Below are 18,781 nucleotides of genomic sequence, written 5' to 3'. Positions count from 1 at the left end.
CTGCGCCATCGAGCAATCCCACATCCAAGTATTTGCGTGGATATCGAAAACTGAGAGATCGCAGTACCCGTAGAATATCAATGTCATATAGTAAGTATATGCTTGCTCAGCCGCTGAAGAGTTTTATAATTGTTTGAAAGATATATTTTGGTCAAATTTCTAATTCATTGTTATTTTCTATTCCTTTGATTCTTCCCCAATTCAGTTGTCTTCGTGGCTTTAATCTCCTTCTATTAGGGGATATACGAAATTCTCTGTAAACAGGCTTTCCCACACAGCTAACTTGCCCTAACCAAAATGGCCGCGTTCCAGCTATAGTAGCACTGTTTAACTTGAGACAGGCGTTTACAAAGCTTGGACGGCGCGCGGGAGGAAATCACGGCAGCAGGAATGGTGTCAGCAGCCCGCGTGTTGACGCCTTAATTACGATTCTAACCGGAGGTCCGTCATCGTGGTTAGGTCAAGCTATAGACATGTGGCGAAGCCTGCTTACGCAATTTTCGCATAGTGCCATTCGAATCTTGCCCAATTCGCAATAGTGGGTATGAGCCAGAAGCAGAGGGCAAAGAAGCTGAACCGTAGAGCGGCCCTTAATTAGTGGTCCATTTCTTCTTTTCCTTCCTGAGTCAGGTTTCATAACTGCTGCTATGTTCGAGGAGGCGTGCAGTCATGCAATACTCTTGGAACCTATCACTAAGGAATTTAACTGATTTTCGACACCTTTTATTTATTTGTAGCAGAAAGTTCTTTCGTAGCAAAAAAGTTGAAGTCCTGTTTACCGAATTCCGTTGTTGAAAACCTGCATTAAACTATTATCTGCATCGATCTGGTCTGGCGCCCTCCTCCTTGTGCTCATACTGTGGTGAGGATGAGAAAATTAATACACTTCTTCCTGCAGCTTGTCATGTCGCCGTTTTTTATCATTAAGAAAACATACTTTAGAAGGACAATTACATGGTGCTGGATTGAATATAACTGTTCTCAATATTCTATTGTTGGGGACCTCTTATCTGGGACATTATCATAGGGATGTTGGTGCAGCAGTATTGAGGCATATAATTGAATCACTACGATTTCCTCGCTAAATTCAAAAATGTTTTATCGGACTTCATTTTTAGCTATTATAATTAAAAATTCGTCAATAGTGCTCCTTTTTAGTTTCGTATAATCATTTTAACTCACCCGATTCTTGGCAAATATCAACACTATAGTGGGTATGAGTCCCTCTTGGAGGTAAACAAACAGACAACATTATTCCGTTTATATTCTAGTCACAGCACTTATAGGATACCCAAGAACATTTCATTATATATGTAATGGATTCTTTGAAATATTTTATTTTCTTTGACATTAACTGCTCAGTGTTTGGCACTGGGTATGCGGTCGTTGTTAGGAATACTTTGGACCGGTGCTGTTTGTGTGTATTTATCTTGTCGTGTCCAATTTGGTGCGCGGTTCGCGCAAGACCTTATCTACTGAGCAGGATACGAGCATATCTAACTTTTTGTGACGTGACACTAACACTTTAGTATATTGACGTTAACTGAATTTTCACGCCGGCCGTTATCTAGGCGAAAGACTCTCGGAGATTGTGGCTGGCTCTCATGGCCTCAGATATCGCCTGCTTTGGATCACGGAGGCCACGCCGGCAACGAAGCACATTCGTGGTGGCTCCACCGTCAGGGGTGCCGTCGCGGCTCGCGTCGTCTGCTTGCTGGTCCAGGGGCGGTGAAGCTGCTCTTGACTATTTGCTAGCCACTGGACACGATTTGAGGCCTTAAAGGGCCCCTAAACCACCTCAGATATTTTTCTGAACATTTCAAGTAAACACGCGCATCGAGTTCAGAATGCCGTCACGATCAATGGTGCCAAACGCTGCAGCGCTACCCGCCGCGGGCGCGCCACACACACACACACACACACACAAAAAAAAAAACAATGCCGTCCTGCTCTCCTGGCCTTTCCGGTATCCCCAGCGGTCGTCACGATAGCTGTGTTGCTCGCTTGTGCGCTCTTGCGAATAGGTAATTACAGCCCGCAACGCAAGTGCCAAATCGCGCGCGTTCCAACACAGTCGTGCTTAGCGGTCTGATTAGCTGCGCGAACAGAGTGCGACAGTGTTGACCTTACGTGCGCTAAAGGGAGGAGGAGGAGGAACAAACTTTTATTTAAACCAGCAGTTTAGTTGGCTGGGCCTAGGCCTCCCACGTGGGGACATCGAGGTCTTGCCTCTTCGCCGCCTCGCAGGCTTGCTGGGTAGCCCAGAGTTGGTCGTCGAGGTGGGAGCTGCGCAGGGCTGGCGTGCCATCTCGACGAGAGGGTCACGGTATTATTTGTCGGATATTGGTTTTTACATTCCCATAGCATGTGGGGAAGCGATGCTGCCTCAGTCTTACAGATCTTGCAAATGTTACTAGGGTAGGTGGCCGAGTAGATCCTGTGGTAACGTGTTAGTGAGGGGTATGTGTTTGTCTGTAACAGCTGGGTGGTTGCCTGTGCTCTGTTTAGCTTGTGATGAGGGATGGGGAAGGTTCTTCTGGTGAGATAGAACGATTTCGTGAGGGCGTTGTAGCTGGTGAGGCGATCGCGTTCCGCTGGTGCACCTGCGCTGTCTCCGCGGCACGGTTGACAAGGCCTCGTGCTACGGAGTGAGCGACCTCGTTGAGGTTGGTGAGGTGCGGATGTACGTCGCCAGCGTGCGCTGGGAACCAGACGAGAGTGATTTGCTTTTCAAGTGAGTGAGGGGCTTGGTTTAGGATGCGTAGCGCTTGTTTTGAAATACGACCTTTGATGTAATTGCTAAAGTTAATTTTAACTTTTTTTATCCATTTATTACAGTGACACGAGCACCGAGTGACACTCTTCTTTCTTGCGCAGCAACTTCCGGTTAGGAACCAACTTTCGGTTTGTCATAAAGGTGAGACGAAATTGAAAATAAATCATAAAAAATAAAAGACAGGTAGATATCGATGTTTCTACTTATGGCTGTTGGGCTGCTGAGCACGAGGTCCCGGGATCGAATCCTGGCCACGGCGGCCGCATTTCGATGGGAGTGAAATGCGAAAACGCCCGTGTACTTAGATTTAGGTGAACGTTAAAGAACCCCAGGTGGTCCAAATTTCCGGAGTCCCCCACTACGGCGTGCCTCATAAACAGATCGTGGTTTTGGCCCGTAAAACCCCATAATACAATTTTTTTTTACTTATGGCTGATAGATTTGACATCAGAGCACAGGTTTAGTACATTAAAGGGCTAATTAAGTGCCAGGAATTATTAGAAACAATAAGGGAAGTCTAATTGCCGTCCACCAAAGCACACAATCTTACACATTAGATACCCACCGCATCAGTACAGGTTCCTGTAAAAATACAAGACTAAAAGTGACGCCATCAGTGACGTCGCACTTAAACCAGGGGTACCCGCTCATTATTAATCAAAATAAAAACAAGTCAATTAGAGCTATACACCACCTGACACAGAGTGAACGCGTGCCTAGCACAGCGGAGGGGCTGACGTCACTCCCTCCTCGCTTCTCCTCTCCCGGCGCGCACCTGCTCCTTCGCTCACTCGTGCGCCGCGCCAGCTGCTTCGCCGGCGCTCGTTGCATACTCTCACGTCAGCGGCGGAGGCGAGCGTAAGGTGCGCTTCGTGCGCCGTCCGCTAGGAGGCTACGCGTCCGCGCCCTCTTCGCCTTCCTTCGCTCCCTTGCCCGCTCCTCTGTGCGGCCGATAGTTCCGTTCGCTCGCTCCTCCAAGTTTGTTTTCCCGCCCTACACCAGGGTACACCAACGCCGAGGTGCGACTGCCACAGGTTTATAACATCGTCATAACAAAAAAATGGACTATGCAAAAGTCCTTGGTCAAGACAAATCAATGAAAAGGCTATGCTTTCCCATGTTTCCCTCTTACCACTTCTGGGTATCTATAGTGTCAACCTGTAAGAACCAAAGAAAAGGCACTATAAGGGAACTGGGTCCAAGGATATGAGAAGATAGCTCACTCGGTCCCAGTAGACATCCATTTCACCTTGGCCGTTTCCACTTGGCCCCTTTTACCTCTGCATTATAAACGCCTCTCACATGTAAACATTTAAATAATAGAGAGTAGCATCACCAGGCTTTCAATGTTTGGCTTTGGATGCAGATTTATTTCTGTATGTTTGACTGGCAACGGTGAAATCTTCTCCCTTTCAGGCATAGTTTTGGGCCTATCAGCGAGCTCTTAGAACCATTTTCAAGGGGGGGGGGGGGGGGAAGGTGGCAATTGAAATACGAGATAAATTATAACCTACATAATTCACTGCTAATGAACTTCTAGGACTAACTCGGGAATCTAGTTGCATCTGGTATAAGCCAGGAGCCGTTGCTTCAATGGGTGCGGGTGGGCTGTCGATGCGAGCTTTTGGATCAAGTAATATTAGCAGGGAACACAGTGTTCTAAACCTGCCCAATGTCAGTAGTCACAAAACAACACATAAACTAAATATATCACTGCTTTTTCATTATTAAAAAAAGATTCTGTCGGCTAGACATTTTGGCATCTGTCAGTCTGTTATCTGTTGCATGCCACAGCTGCAGTTCTGTTGAGAAGAGCCACTCCGATGTCTCTTGTGCGCCTGCTGCTGTACCACATGTTTCTAGCAGGTAAAACAGCTAGTGGCTCCTAGTAGTTGCAACATCATCTTTCAAGGCTGCATTTCGCATACTGATGAGCAGGCATGTTTATTTGGTTGCTTGGAGCACACACTCTAATATATTTGATGCCTTCAAAGCATCACTTGCATTCACTTTGACCTGTGCGTCATACTCCTGCTTCAGCTTGGCAGAGCTTGCATCCGGGACATTTAATGCGCCAGACAGCATTGCTGGTAAGATGCTGTCGTCTTCAATCGACAAAAGTAAAGTAGCTGCTGCTTCCGAACTTGACTCCAGACAGGCTTAATTAGTTGTCCTCAGTGAGCAGCCTGTCTGAAGTGCCGTTCTCAGGCAGCACATTGTGAGATAGTGCAGATCTCTAAGGAGTCTCGTCTGCTGCTTCTGACAGGTTGGACAGCTTGCTTACCGTACAAGACTTATCCGACACATCTAATACCACGATACCAATGTGCACTGCTAGTTCTTCAACATGGTTATCATGTGTAACTAATGCCTCGAATAGCTGTTAAATGGTAATGGTGACACAAGCGGTCTCACTTGAATAACTCCTGACCGCACCTGCCATGCTTTCACTCCGAACTGGTTCCGGTGGCTGTGATGAGCCATTGCCATACAGTTCACATGAAGTATCAATAGCAGTACTATCCGCAGGTGTCACTTTCTGTACTCCAACGGCTGGGAATCCACTGTGCCTGCCGGCTCATCGGGTGGTTTGATATCGCAGGCCTCACCTACCAAAATTTCTGCCAAAATTTCTGCACTGTTAAGTTTACAACAATCACAAGATGAAGGCACCACCCTGCAATCTCAGGTCACTCCCGTCTTATGGCGCACACAGTTTCCTATTAAAATTACTTCAGCGATCTGTCGCATCTCCAGTCGTTAAGATACCATAGGAACGATGGTTAGCACATGGATTTGGCCATATCCACGATGTTTACACTCTGAACTTGTACAGATGACTGTGATGTGCTGTTGTCCTGTACACATGACGTATGGGCAGCAGTGCTTTCAGCGCGTGGAACTCTCTGCAACTCCAATGGCTCTAAGACGACAGCATCTTCAGGCCAGGTGTCGCAGAACGTCCGCTGGAGTGAGGCAGACTGTGGCCCTGGCGGCGATGCACCAGACATATCCAACTCCCGCTTCGTAGTGCTACAGGGGCCGAAGAAAGGAGGATGGGGGGCTTTCTGCAATTCCAGTGGCTGTAAGACAACAGCTTCACGCCTGGTGTCGTAGAACTTCATAGAACTGATTTCGCAGAATTACAGCTGCCTCTATCACAACCTCTTTTTTTTTTCACTGGTTCTTGCACCCAAAGCTACTCTCGGGAAGCAGGCCTCAGAGACAACCCTGAAAAAAAAAAGGAAGAATCATTTTAAAATACATGATGCTTGCTTAAGAAAACCATCTCCAGAAATATCCTCCCCTACAACCTTTCTGCCAGAATTTCTGCACTGTTAAGTTTACAACAACCACAAGATGAAGGCATCACCCTGCAATCTCAGGTCACTCCAGTCTTATGGCGCACACGTACAGTTTCCTATTAAAATTACTTGAGGGAACTGTCGCATCTCCAGTAGTTCAGATACCATGGGAATGATGGTTAGCACGTGGATTTCTCTGGTCTCTGTACTTGTGGCTTGAGAGACGATTTTATGGCTTTTTTTACTACGCTGTGCCTGCCTTCATTGCCCCAAATTTTTAAGAAGGCATACTTCAAGTGCGGAAGACAGTAAGGCTCCGTGTACATGGATAATATCACTGCAAGGTATTGCATTTGTAACGCAGTTTTCTGTAGAAATTTGTCAATATCCGAAGCCACAAAGCCGTTTAAAGCAAGAAGGATGAAGTTTAGGCCAAATGCATGCACTGACAGTCATTCCATGCTGTCGGAACTGCCATGCTTGCAACTCGTATAGGCACTAGCATCAGAGATCCCTGTAGTAATTTTTAGCAAACTATATATGCTGTGATGAACTACTCCAAAATTTCCCAATTTCATTTTGCCACCTTATACTTGACCATCTTTGACTGCGTTTTCTTTTTCTTGGCGTCCATTCGATCTCTTTAGGAATCCATGGGTTTAGACCTGCATGTTTCATTAGAGGGGAAACGGCTACCATTGTTTGCTCTCTAATCCACGCCAGCTGTGTTCCTGTCCTTCAACGTTATGCCCATCATATTTCGTTCCGCAGCCCGTTGCACAGTCTTCAATCTTCCTTGTTTACTTCCAAGTTCCTGCCCCAAATTTAAGTACTGGTAGAATGCAGTGATCGTACACTTTTTCATCTCCTCTACCAACCTAAAACATAACGGTGGAAACTTAGACTACACCAGCGTTGCAAGTACCGCAAGTAAACTAACCTAATTAAACAAAGCAACATAGGTACAGTAATTGAAAGTTGGCAACGATCTACAGATCACCGGACACACTTGCAAGAAAAGCCCACGTCGTCTGTTGCCGCCATAAGGTTCAAGCATAGAAGCCTTCAGTTATGGGCATATGTGCACTATCCAATTTCGAAGTGTCAAGTGTTGCCGCATTGTGTTGCACCTGACAATATATGAACAAACAACGGTCGTCCAGAAGACTGGTTGCGTCTGCATCTTGCTTTGACTTGGGTGCAAGGCAAATGTTAAGTTAGCAAGAACAACCTGCGTTTTTCACCTTCCAAATGCTGCACATTTTGTTGAATTTGAGAGCAGGCGACCAAAGTTACACTGTCATGCTGGGTCGACAATGTCTTCACATCGACGGTACAAAGCGAAGCGTGCAATTCTGTCGCGTCCGCTCCGCCTCCGCGACTGATTGTGTCGCCCCCAATGGGACGACGCTATCATGAAAAGTACAAGCAGAGCGGAGCGAAAGCTTCGTCTACCTCTCCCTTCAACGCTACTCCGAAGAGCGCGATTACGCGACCTCCAGCACTAGACGCGCCTGAATACGGTACACTTGAAGCTATGGCCATCTCGGCTCGCTCCAACTTTGCACTCGCCGCAGAATGCCTCCAAGATGGGGCACACGGGCCACGTATGTGCAGCCACGACCGGTCTAGAGGAGGACAACCAAGCTCATTAATGACCATTGGTGCCATATTTCCCCTAGAATATACTGTTTAGAAACTCTACTGGAAGCAGGTAAGCTGCTCCGTTATTTCAATGAAGTGTTCCTGTTCAAAGACAGCCCATTTTAACTCAGCAAAAAACATGGAATGCCCTTGCACTCCGCACCCATTCTTTTTTTTTTCTTTTTCTTTAGTCCGGCTCTTCCAAGAGCCCTCCGACAAAGACACTCTGTGCTTCAGGAAATCGCACCTCCGGGTTGTAGTCCCAAGATGAAGCACCTAGTTCACTTTCCTGCTGTGCGCTGGATGAATCGAGATGCCAAGCGCCGACATTCGACAGCCCACCTTCCACCGCTGCCGGTGTGTCGAACGAAATGCCCAAGATTCGAAAGCGTGTTGGGTCACTTTTATCTCTTGCGAGCATGGTCGCATACCGCTGCACCTCCTCCGAGGGGCGGGCACCGTCTGCGGGCCGCACGGTCGCTGGCAGCACCTCTGGCGGAAAGGAAGCCGCACTGCTGTTGAAGCTGGACAGTGGCTGTCCAAACTGTCCTACGGCCACACCCCAGGACATCTGTGATGCTTGAGGAGACAGGTCTGCAGCAACTCTTCGCTGCTGCAATGTATTTGAGGGCTGCCAAGGGGAAGTGACGGTGACTGGCAGCACCTTCGGCAGAGCGGAAGGCAAATTGCAGGTCAATCTTGGAATGGTCTGTTTTCCAAACTGCCCCACGGCCTCGCCCCAGGGCGTCTGTGATGCTCCAGGAAATGGGCCAGCGTTAACACTTGGCTGCTGCGACGCACTTGAGGGCTGCCAAGTGGAACTACCAGCTGGGCCGGGCACCGAAGTGTACAGCCTTCCGTATGGTTCCGCTACAGAGCCGCCGTCTCCCTCACTGTGCAGAAATTGAGCGCTGTGGCCCTTCATCGTCGCTCGTTGCGAGTCCAATAAATGTTCTATGACTTTGGGGACCTCCTCGTGTAACGTGGTTTGAATTTGCGTTGTCACAAGGTCGCTGATCTGGTTGAAGACTTTTCTCTGCAAGTAGAGAAAATGCACGTGAGGCAGGTGCAGATTTGGGCGAGTCGATCTCTGCATTATTGGGACCAGCGCATTACGCAAGACAAAAAGGCACAAGGAGACGAAGAAAGCCTTCGCGCCAGCCTTGTCTCATTGTGCTTTTCCGTCTTTCGTCACGCACTAGTTACTACATGCACCTTGTGCACCCGCCAATATATGCATACTCGCCGCGGTGGCTTAGTGGTTATGGTATTGCACTGCTAAGCACGAGGTCATGGGTTCTTTTATGGTTGTAACGCAAATGTTTTGACGGCGGCGAAATGCAAGAATGTCCGTGTACTTGGTGCAGGTTAAAAAATTTCAGGTGGCCAAACTTATTTCAGAGTCCCCCGCCACCGCGCGTATCTCAATCACATTGTGGTTTGGATTCGCTCGATCGTTTGCTATGCTGCTAATCATCGTGAGGTCCAATGTAACAGCGTAGCAGACGACCAAGCAAGCTAAAGTGATTGTCAAAACATCACAATGTTCCGATTTCTTGTTATCACCTTCTGTGTCTTGGTGTCACGACACACACACCTTCAGGAAAGTGAAACAAAGCTAGTACATTAAATTATTTGGGGTACTCAGAGGCTGGCCAGTGTTTTTATACTGTTTCGGGTGTGCAGGACCTTCGCTAAATGCTACAAAAATAATAATTAAAAAGTCAAAATCATTATGTCAGTACTTCTTTAAAGGGCCCCACCATGCGCTGTTGCAAATTTTAGTTATACACTGGAAATATTCTAGAACGCCACCTTCGGATCGTTTGACCGAAATAATTTCTCAAGTCAGTTCATTATTAGAGTAGATAGAAGGAATTTAGTGCCCTGTTACCATATATAATACAGCCAGGAGACGACCGTGACTGCCAACAGAGACTCTCTCACCGTCTGCCTTGAGTAACCTCCGCAAGCAGCATTCCTTCCCTGCCTTCTCCCATACCAGACCCGAGAGACCACGTCGGGATCACGTGATTAACGGCAGCTCCTTTTCGTTTTTTCGCAGTGCATTTCTTATGGCAGCGTTGCGCGTTCCGCATTAGATGATTTACTGAACGGACTGCAATTTGCGTCGCAGCGTTTGTGCGTGTTACCTCGACTCTGACTGGCAGCCGCGGTTCGTTGAGAGGGAGGCTGCACAGCACTTTCTTTGAAATTTCAGCTGTTTTCGCGAGTGCAAAGTTAACACGAAGTCTCTTAACACGATCGTCATCGCGTTAAGTATGCACTTCGCTTGCCTGCTTAAAATGAGCAAACCTAGTGAGGGGACCTTTACCCCTTTCACACCCAAAATGTATCCCAAAACACCGCAAAATATTACCCCCCCCCCCTTTTTTTTTAAAGCTTCACCGGGAGTTTGCAGATAGCATGCTCATTAAATATATTCAATATACACTCTGTTCCTTGTACTCAATGAAGACAATAGCAAAGCCTGTTTTGAGAAATACAGTCATTCTCACAATACACACGTCTCCAATAATTGTTTTTCAAGGCACGGCAACAAAAAAAAAATGCAAACTAGCAAAATAATTTACTACATGTGTGCCCAATGTGTAGACGATGGGATGAGCAGACGAGCGCGACTTGTTCATTGCGATTAAAGCAATAGAAACTGCGACGTGGGCAAGTAGCATTCGTCCTGGGCAATATTGGTGCAAATTGTTAGGACTAGTGCAGCTCGGGCTTGAGGGTTAAAGGGCTAAGAGCTCATTTTTGAATACCGTAATGACTATTTCATTTTACATCATATGCCTTAGTGGCATAGTTTAGGCACAGAAATACACGGGGTGTCTCTTTAGACCATTCCGAATATTTAGGTTGCCTCTGGCAGATAAATTGTAGTTTTTGAGCTGGATTACTCAAAGGAACGGACATTAATCTCACGAGATACATGATTAACTAATTGCCAGAAGTTCATTAATTCACATTTTAATTAGTGAACAGGCCTTGTGAATTCGCCAGCTATAATTTGTAAATTGCAATGTGCCATAAAATAATTAAATTAAAAGATAACCAGTGCATTTTTATTAACTACACGATTATGCATTTTGATTTCTCGTGCAAGTAATGCTTGCCTCTGAGTAATCTAGCTCAATGACTAGAATTATATTTCATCACAGGCAACATAAAAAAACTCTGTATGGTATATATAAAAAATAAGTCCAATACTGTCAATAAATCTAATTCAACTTTAATGTCTGCAACCATGTAGAATGTAGGGAGCACTTCAGCTAAAAAGTGATGATCACTCATGATGGGCTGAAGTCATCAAGATCCCTTAAAGGGGCCCTGAAAACACTTTTCTAACTAATCATAGCATGACCTCACTATTAACCACTTAACCGTTTGCTCGACCAAGCCCTGGCGTCCCCAAAGCGTTTAGGTCGAGTACGGCTCGGCCTTTCGGTATTTTTGTTCTTTCCGTGAGCGTTTTGTGCCAGAGACGCTCGTCCGAGGCTTAATTGGTGTTTCGGCTGGCAGATGGCAGTGCGTGCCCATTGATTACTGGGCACGTATACGTATTTTTACGCGCTTGCGTGCGTAAAAGCGAACGCAAGTGCGTTTTTCATGTGGCAATTAGAATTTTCACAATCACGACTCACGGAGGCGATGCGTGTGTATCGCCGGCTCATCTTCCGGAGAAACGCATTCTGTTCGTCTTCTTAAGAACATGATGGTTCAGACACCGATGTGTACATAGTTTCGTGAAACGAAGATAAATGTGATGGTGACCGAGGTCAGCAGCATCTCAGACGAAGACAAAGAGGAAAGCTCCCAGGACGACATTGCAAGTGCGTGTTTGTGGCCTAAAACTGATGTAACAGCATTCCGTCAAAGCCTACACTGTTTTATTTTTCCGTACCCTGCAAGTTTACTGCAAGTTCGCCAGCTGAACTGTTTGAATATACCATATAGACTCATGCAAGATCCGCACTTCTCTTTTAACAATTTTGGTGAAGTGCGGCTCTTACACGGGACCGAACCTTTTCATCAAAATAGCGCCGGTGAAATCTTTACTTGTGCACGCCACGGATCCCATTATCATTGTACCATCGCATCAGAGATCAACGCGCAGTTGCCCGGGCCGCTTGGCATCAGGGCACCGAACCCGATTGCTTGTCTACTGAAATTTTCTTTCTCGAAATTTTGGGCTGCCAAGTTGGGGGTGTGGCCCTTACACGGGTGCGGCCCTTACATGAGTTTATACGGTACTGTGTGCTTTCTAGAGCATAACGTTGTTTTGGTGATAGTCGATGAAACGATTGGATGAATGGATGGATGGAAAACTTTAATGAACGTCCTGAGGTACGCGACTCAGCGCGCAGCGGGCCGCTCCCACGTTGGTGAAACGATTAAGAAATTGATTCTGTCTAATCTCTTGTTTCGAGCTGTACCACTCGCTGCCAAAGCTCCCTTGGTCAAATTTAACGTACTGTTAGCATGCACAGCTAATCTAACAAAGACAACAAGTCTAACATAATCCTATCCTTGTTGATTACTAGCAGGTGGATGGTACATTTGTACCAAGGCATACAATAAACTTCATCAACCCACTGTTATTTCTTCTACGATTCGGCTATCTTTTTCTGCCTGAAAAACCTGTTTCTTATAAACTGTATATTCACATTCAATGTGGAATAAAAGATAAGCATTCTGCGTAAGAAATTTCTTGGTAAAACAAAACGGCTAAGGGGTTCAAAGACGTCGCTTCACGAATCTCATGCCACAAACATTTTTCTAATCCTTCAAGTGGGGTTATAGCATCAATATGCCCGGCTTTCTCTCTCTTAACGGCCCTGTGATACTCGCGGACCACTTTCTATGGCTATCAGGGGAAAGCTACGGGGGCATGGCTGCTGCACATGTGTTACCGCGCGAAGTAGTCCGGCAGTGTTTCACAGTGCTTTTGGTTGCTCGAAACAGAAGCTGAATCGACGCAGCTTCCACGTGCGATGGTTTCGCGTATTGCCAAGACGCAGAAGGGAACTGCCGCAATACAAGTAAACTTTTACGCTCAGTGTTATGTTCTGTCTTATTTAACTGTTGCTAATAAGGTGTTTCTGTTTTCTCTTCCCCAGCCTAAAGTAACGTGGATGATAACGCGGCACACTATTCAGAAGCGCTCTCATTTGTGCACGCTTTGCCTCCGTAGTTTTCCCTTCATAGCCACGGAACGCTGTCCGCGAGTATAGCGCTTTGGAAGCTATACAGGGGAGAAGCTAAGGGGCCAAAGCCCCGCCCGGAAGTTAAGTGTCTCGGCAGCGAAAGGGCTCATCGCAGAACCCCCTGGCGACCGCAGTAGACAACACTATGAAGCACGGCGCTGCTATCTCCGAGGCCGCGCGCAGCATGACGCAGCTGATACGCAACTTTCGTGCATAAACTTGCAGTGCAAAGATCAAGCGACTTTTTCAGTCGTTTTGATATTGTAGAGACTTGTAGGTTTCATTTGTTTAACTCAAAATTAGCGATTATGTATTGCTGAGAATGTTTTCACGATCACGCAATCAGCCAATACCTGTTGGTGGGTTCAGCTGTTTGCAGCGATGCTGTGCGAAGACATTGCGGAAGCGAAAGCAAGCGTCTTTTTTTTTTTTTTTTCGACACGAGATTGTGAATTCCCTGCGGCGTGCAGTGCGATAACATTTGGCTCACATGTTCACAGGAGCCTCTTGTACAGATCGGTAACGTTTCTTACTATGTTTCAAGGCCTTAAAGGTTTCAAAGCCCCTGTCAGGGTCAAGTTCTGTTGGCAACTTCGTGAAAACACAGTGGGTACTGAAAGGCCAAATAGAAGTCAGGAACAAAAAAAAAAAGCAGATTGCATACTCACAATCAACTCCCAGTCTTCCTTGGCGCTGGTTTCACCTGCGAGAGTGTGAATGGCACGTAAGAATGGCGTTTCTTTGCATTCACAGGCAAGAACCCTGATGGAAGAGTGCATCCTTACCTGTTGACGGTATGGACACCTGGCTTGGATTCCTGGAACCTAGTTCGTATGTGTGTGGAGGTGACTGGTGCACTTCCGTCTGCGGGTGGGTGTGAGCTTGTGACAGCGAGTACTTCGCAGGACCCCTTCGATCTTCTTTCCAGGGGTTTTCCAGCTTCTGAGAAGTGCTAATGGAAAGAATGAGAAAAAGTCACAACGGCGGACTTAAGCCAGTCGGTGTGGATGCACAGTTATTGGTGGTCCAGCCACTTTAGGATTTTAAGCATTTTTGGAGCAGGAAAAACGCAATTCTGGGGTAGTTTAGGAGCAGCCACACCAGCCTTTGCGAGATCAAGCGCAAATGGCACTTGCGTGGCTCAGGCAAGTAGAATTGCGCGTCTGTACTACCGCTGTGGTTAGGAAAGCGCAACATAGGGATAGAGATGACTGAAGAAGCCAGGAGAAGTGCAAACTCAGTGTGACTGAGATAATTTCATTCGAAGTGTACATATGCAGTGGTCTGTGCATGCATTGGGATTTATACATCTATGTAATGTTTGTAATAATATCCTTTCAGTTGATAGTAAGTGCTAGTCCTGTGTTCTTCAGTAGTCTATTTCCCTTTCCTAACTGTGCGATGGCACATGTTAAAGGGCTTAACATTCGTCTTCTTTCCGCTGTTTTACGTGCCAGAACCAGTTCTGATTATGAGGCACGCCGAACCAGTTCTGATTATGAGGCTCCGGATTAATTTTTACCACCTGGGGTTCCATAACGTAACAGATACAGGGTGTTCTACAGGGATAGCTGCTAAGGTCTAGTCCATGTATGTCGCTGCAATTCAGAATGGATTGGCCAGAATTTTATAGCAAAGTAAAAACACTAAAAAAGTCCTACGAAATATATTTGCGTTCCTAGTAACTTTCCCCAAATCATTCCTCTACCAATTTGGGATGACCTACACTGGAATGCCAATGCACTTTTTTATAGTTTCAAGCATCGATACTTGAAGAAGTTGTGATAGTCATGGATTTTATGCTGAGCAGACATGACTATCTCGTAGTGGTGTCATGGCACCAACACTTGTAGCGCCAACAACTGAAGTATCAAGCAGTGTTTATCAAGCCGTCAAGGAAAGTTTACGAGCAACCACTTAGCACCAACCCAGTTTTCTGCAAAATTTACAAGGAGCCCTGGTGCTGCAGTAGTCTGCGGGAAACAATAGATGGCACACGGATTGGTCAAACCTTTGTGCTTGTGGCTTCAGACATTCTTTAAGGTGTTTTTTATGCTTTAGCTTTCTAAATTTCCAAGCACTCATTTACAGTCAACGACCCATTTTTCAGACATGCCTGATAAATCTGACGCCTTCATGGCGCCGCCACCTACCAAATAGAGCCATGTATAGGGATTTCAGACTCTGAGACCCTTTGCCGTCCGATTTGAGAATTTTTGCCGTGACTGCAGGTCCGAAACGAAATTATAATTGAAGCCATGGCCGCCATGGCCAAATAGCCGCCATTTTTATTTTCTAGCATCCTCGAACCAACGCATTCGCGCACCGACCTGCTCGCAGCCATAGTAGTCGTTTTGTGCTGTCGTTAGGCCTATTTGCTTCGACATTCACTATCAAGCTTCCTGCTCTTCGGTGCCGTATTTTTCATTTAAAGGATTCGCCGCGATAGGCAATGCCCCGACTCCGCCTTCGTCATCTTCACCGATGGCGTCACGCAGGTACAGCAAGGGTTTGGAGCGTTGCGTAATGCCGGTTCCCGAAATTTAGCTTCGTTGCAATGCAGTGGTGTTACGCGGTCAAGCATATGCAATGTATTGCGATGAGGCACACAAGAGTGCAAACGGGCCACCGTCAGGGGACGTAAAATGTGTTCCTTGATTATACAAGTGAGCACCCGCAGTCTGCCGTCACAGAACGAGCACCGAGAACACTAATATATGTACTGACAGGCCTTTAAAGCTATGGCCCGCAAAGCATTGCCTTTGAGATCAGTTTCTGTCACTCCCAGGAAGCATTCCGTGAGCAGTGGATTTGTACACCACATATACATGCTTGTAACAAATAATGCACATTAACAAAGTATTTTCTGTCTGATGTAGCTTCGTTATGAGGAGGCTGTACTGCATGGCCCATCATTACCATGCCGACAGAACCATGTTACTTGCAGCCCACAAACACACTAGCGCCAGAGGAGTTCCTCCTATTAGCTGTTGTAGGAAACTATGCAATCATCTGTCCTGCATAACGCTGTGCTACTTACGTCACACATTAATGGTTCCTGCAGTCGTCTGCTATAATAATCTAGTCTCTGCACAACCACGTTTATTTCATGTCTCCTGCATACACCAAGGCCAGTCACAGTCTCTCACATGTCCAATTTAATTCACCAGAGGGCGCTAGATGCTCTCTATATATAAACAACTACAAAACGTTCTTCATGGGCAAATTGAAGTATTTAATAATATAGTGATTCACTTCTGTTGCCAGAGGGGTACTCGCACGGCTGCAGACAGAACTATACTTGAAAAGCCCTAAGTCGAGCCCACCCAGCACCTGCAGTTCGCATCACTCGCGCACCCAACATGATGCAGGAAGTTCATTTTCAATGGGAACAAGTTGCAGAATCTTTACGGCCTGCGTGTGAATAGAATGAGCAGATCCGAGGGTTTTGTTAATCACAATCTAATGAAGTAAAAGACAATGAAGCTAGAGAGGGATAGGGGAAGCTAATTCTAACGTATCACTGAAATGTGGAAATAATTAGGTAAAGGGAAATGAAAGTGGACGAAAAGGTAACTTGCGGCAGGTGAGGCCGGAACCCACATCTACCATATATCACGCATGCACCCATAGTGGTTCCTGCAAAAATCACCAAAGGGAAACGCGGCACTAGTGTCCAGGGAGCTGCAAAAATTGCAACTCATCCAGCGTGAAAATTATGGTTAGTACTACATGGATTTGCCTAAACTTCATCCTTATGGTTTCAAACGGCGTTGTGGCTTAGCAAATTGAATGTTCTCAAGAAAAAATTGCATTAGAAACAACAATTTGCACTCGTTGTGCACATAAGCAGAGCCTTTTTGCCTTCTGTGTTTAGAAAAGTAGGATTGCCTGAAAATTCGGGCCAATAAAGGCAGATACATCGTAGTAAACAAAGCCACAAGAACATCTGAAGCTGCAACAACAAAGATCAGCCGAATTCATGTACTAACCATTATTCCCACGGTAGCTGGAGGATCGCAGCACCAGAGTGCCCTCTAATAATTTTAGTATGAAAACTATACGGCTACATCAATCAAGCTACCGTAGCAGTGATCTTGTAGTCCACTTTCTTGGGTGTTAGTGTACATGTACAAGGTTAGCCCTCGGCATGTTAGCCAGCACAGCTCACGGCCAGCCAAGGTGGCGGACCCGGCTGATGCGGACCGTCCTTTTAATTGCAGGCACTACTTACAATGTGACCTCAGGCGCAGGCAAGTAAGTGGCCAATAAACGATCCTCGTATGCTACTTCACGGCATCAAGACTGCCAAATTCGAGGCCCTGACTATGCAATAAGCTAGAAGAACAAGAAAATCCGAGGACCTCGATCATTTGTTAGTCTACAATCGTACAAAGTAATAGATGAAGTCAAAGCATAGGGAAAGAAAAGAGTAAAAAATGCCACAAGCATGCCTCTGCAGGTCATCGATGAAAGCGCTGCCTGACCCACGAGCGCTGATCTTCTCCTTAAACTCGTCCGGGCTAAGGCACGACACTCCCTGAGGCTTGCGGCCCTGCCAGGCCAGGTTGCAGTGGACGTTGTCTTTGCAGCCCTATTCTGCCAACCATGTAGTCGATGTTGACGACCTCCCCCTTGTGGAGAACTCGGGTGAGGTTGGTCAAGACCTTCCTGCCGTCCCTGTAGAAGCAGTCCTCGGTGACCGTCACCTCCCGGATGAACTGCCCCTCTCTGGTTTCCACTATGGCAGCAGAGTCGCAGACTTGCATCACTGTGCCCTTCCTGCCCAAGAATGCGTAGACGGTAGGCTCCGGGGGGTGCCGAGCTGCACTGGTTTTGCCATACGTGGTAGCCTGCAGTGCATGAGTTGGCAATTTGGCATGCATGGTGTAGACACCGTGCAACAAGATTAACCACGAATAAAAAGTAAAATAATGCCCTGATGTCAGTTTTAAAACTTCCACACTGCGGGTACTTTCTTGCCAAGCAGACAACTTGGGTCATTGAATATGTACCATGGGGTATATGCTCCCATTCTTCGCCAATCACCAAGTACGGATACGTACCACTGTGGTACAAGGGGCATGCATAGAAGCCTTAAATGTATTTACATATCTGTCATACTTCTCCGTGCGTGCAACCCTCATCAACACGCTTTGACACAAAGAGCTCACAGCTACAGGCAATGGCGGCGCGCGTATCATTCACTGCCGCTGCTACTGCGCCAACTCGAACAAGTTTTGTGACATTTAGATTCAAACATTTGAAGCCGGATGTGTATGCTCACGTTTCCTCTGTAACGCTCCTTTCCGTGGTCCCACCAGCCTGCCTCGCATCTGCTATGCTGACATGCTGTGCTACTGAGGTTCTCTGTCCTGCCGAGCCCCTGGCATAGCAGGATGTGACATTTTTAACTACCTACAGTTTTGTAACTACGTATTGCAGATCGGCCCGCACTAGGTGCTAGTCATGACTTGGTAATGATTTGGCGTCTATTACACCACAGCAAAGCATGAGCACAGCGGCAAGTAGTGAAACACAGTTCTCAACCTTCCCCTGTAGGAAGCAGACGAAAAGGCAACATGTGTCTTCCATGTGTGGCCTAGGCCATAGCTTCTTAACGTAATTTGAACATGCAAATTTTGCTTTGTGGTTGCAGTAACCGTCCATAGGACTTGGCAAGAACGAGATTCGATAAAGAACAAGAGCAACATTCCGAACAAGGTTCAGGAGAGTATTAGCAACAATGACTATTCTCGTGCTCCAAAGTTCACATACAGGGCTACGCCATGCTTACAAATCGGCTACAGCGCTATGCAGTGATGTATAAC

The 18,781-nt window shown here is 46.6% G+C and overlaps 1 protein-coding gene across 1 annotated transcript in view; it reads right to left on the bottom strand.

The window, feature by feature from the left end:
• The window catches only part of LOC119466309 (uncharacterized), a 101,095-nt gene that overhangs the window by 17,283 nt on the left and 65,031 nt on the right, over window positions 1–18,781 (bottom strand). The window contains exons 5-6 of the mRNA XM_049657498.1: window positions 13,736–13,774; window positions 13,619–13,653 (exon numbers count right to left, since the gene is read on the bottom strand). Coding sequence (XP_049513455.1) covers window positions 13,619–13,653; window positions 13,736–13,774 — 74 coding nt within the window. The remainder of the gene's footprint in view (window positions 1–13,618; window positions 13,654–13,735; window positions 13,775–18,781) is intronic.

Source organism: Dermacentor silvarum, chromosome 10, assembly GCF_013339745.2.
Source record: "Dermacentor silvarum isolate Dsil-2018 chromosome 10, BIME_Dsil_1.4, whole genome shotgun sequence".
Classification (NCBI taxonomy): Eukaryota; Metazoa; Arthropoda; class Arachnida; order Ixodida; family Ixodidae; genus Dermacentor; species Dermacentor silvarum.
Note: the sequence above shows the minus strand (reverse complement) of the source record. Positions and strands in the feature narration are given on the sequence as shown.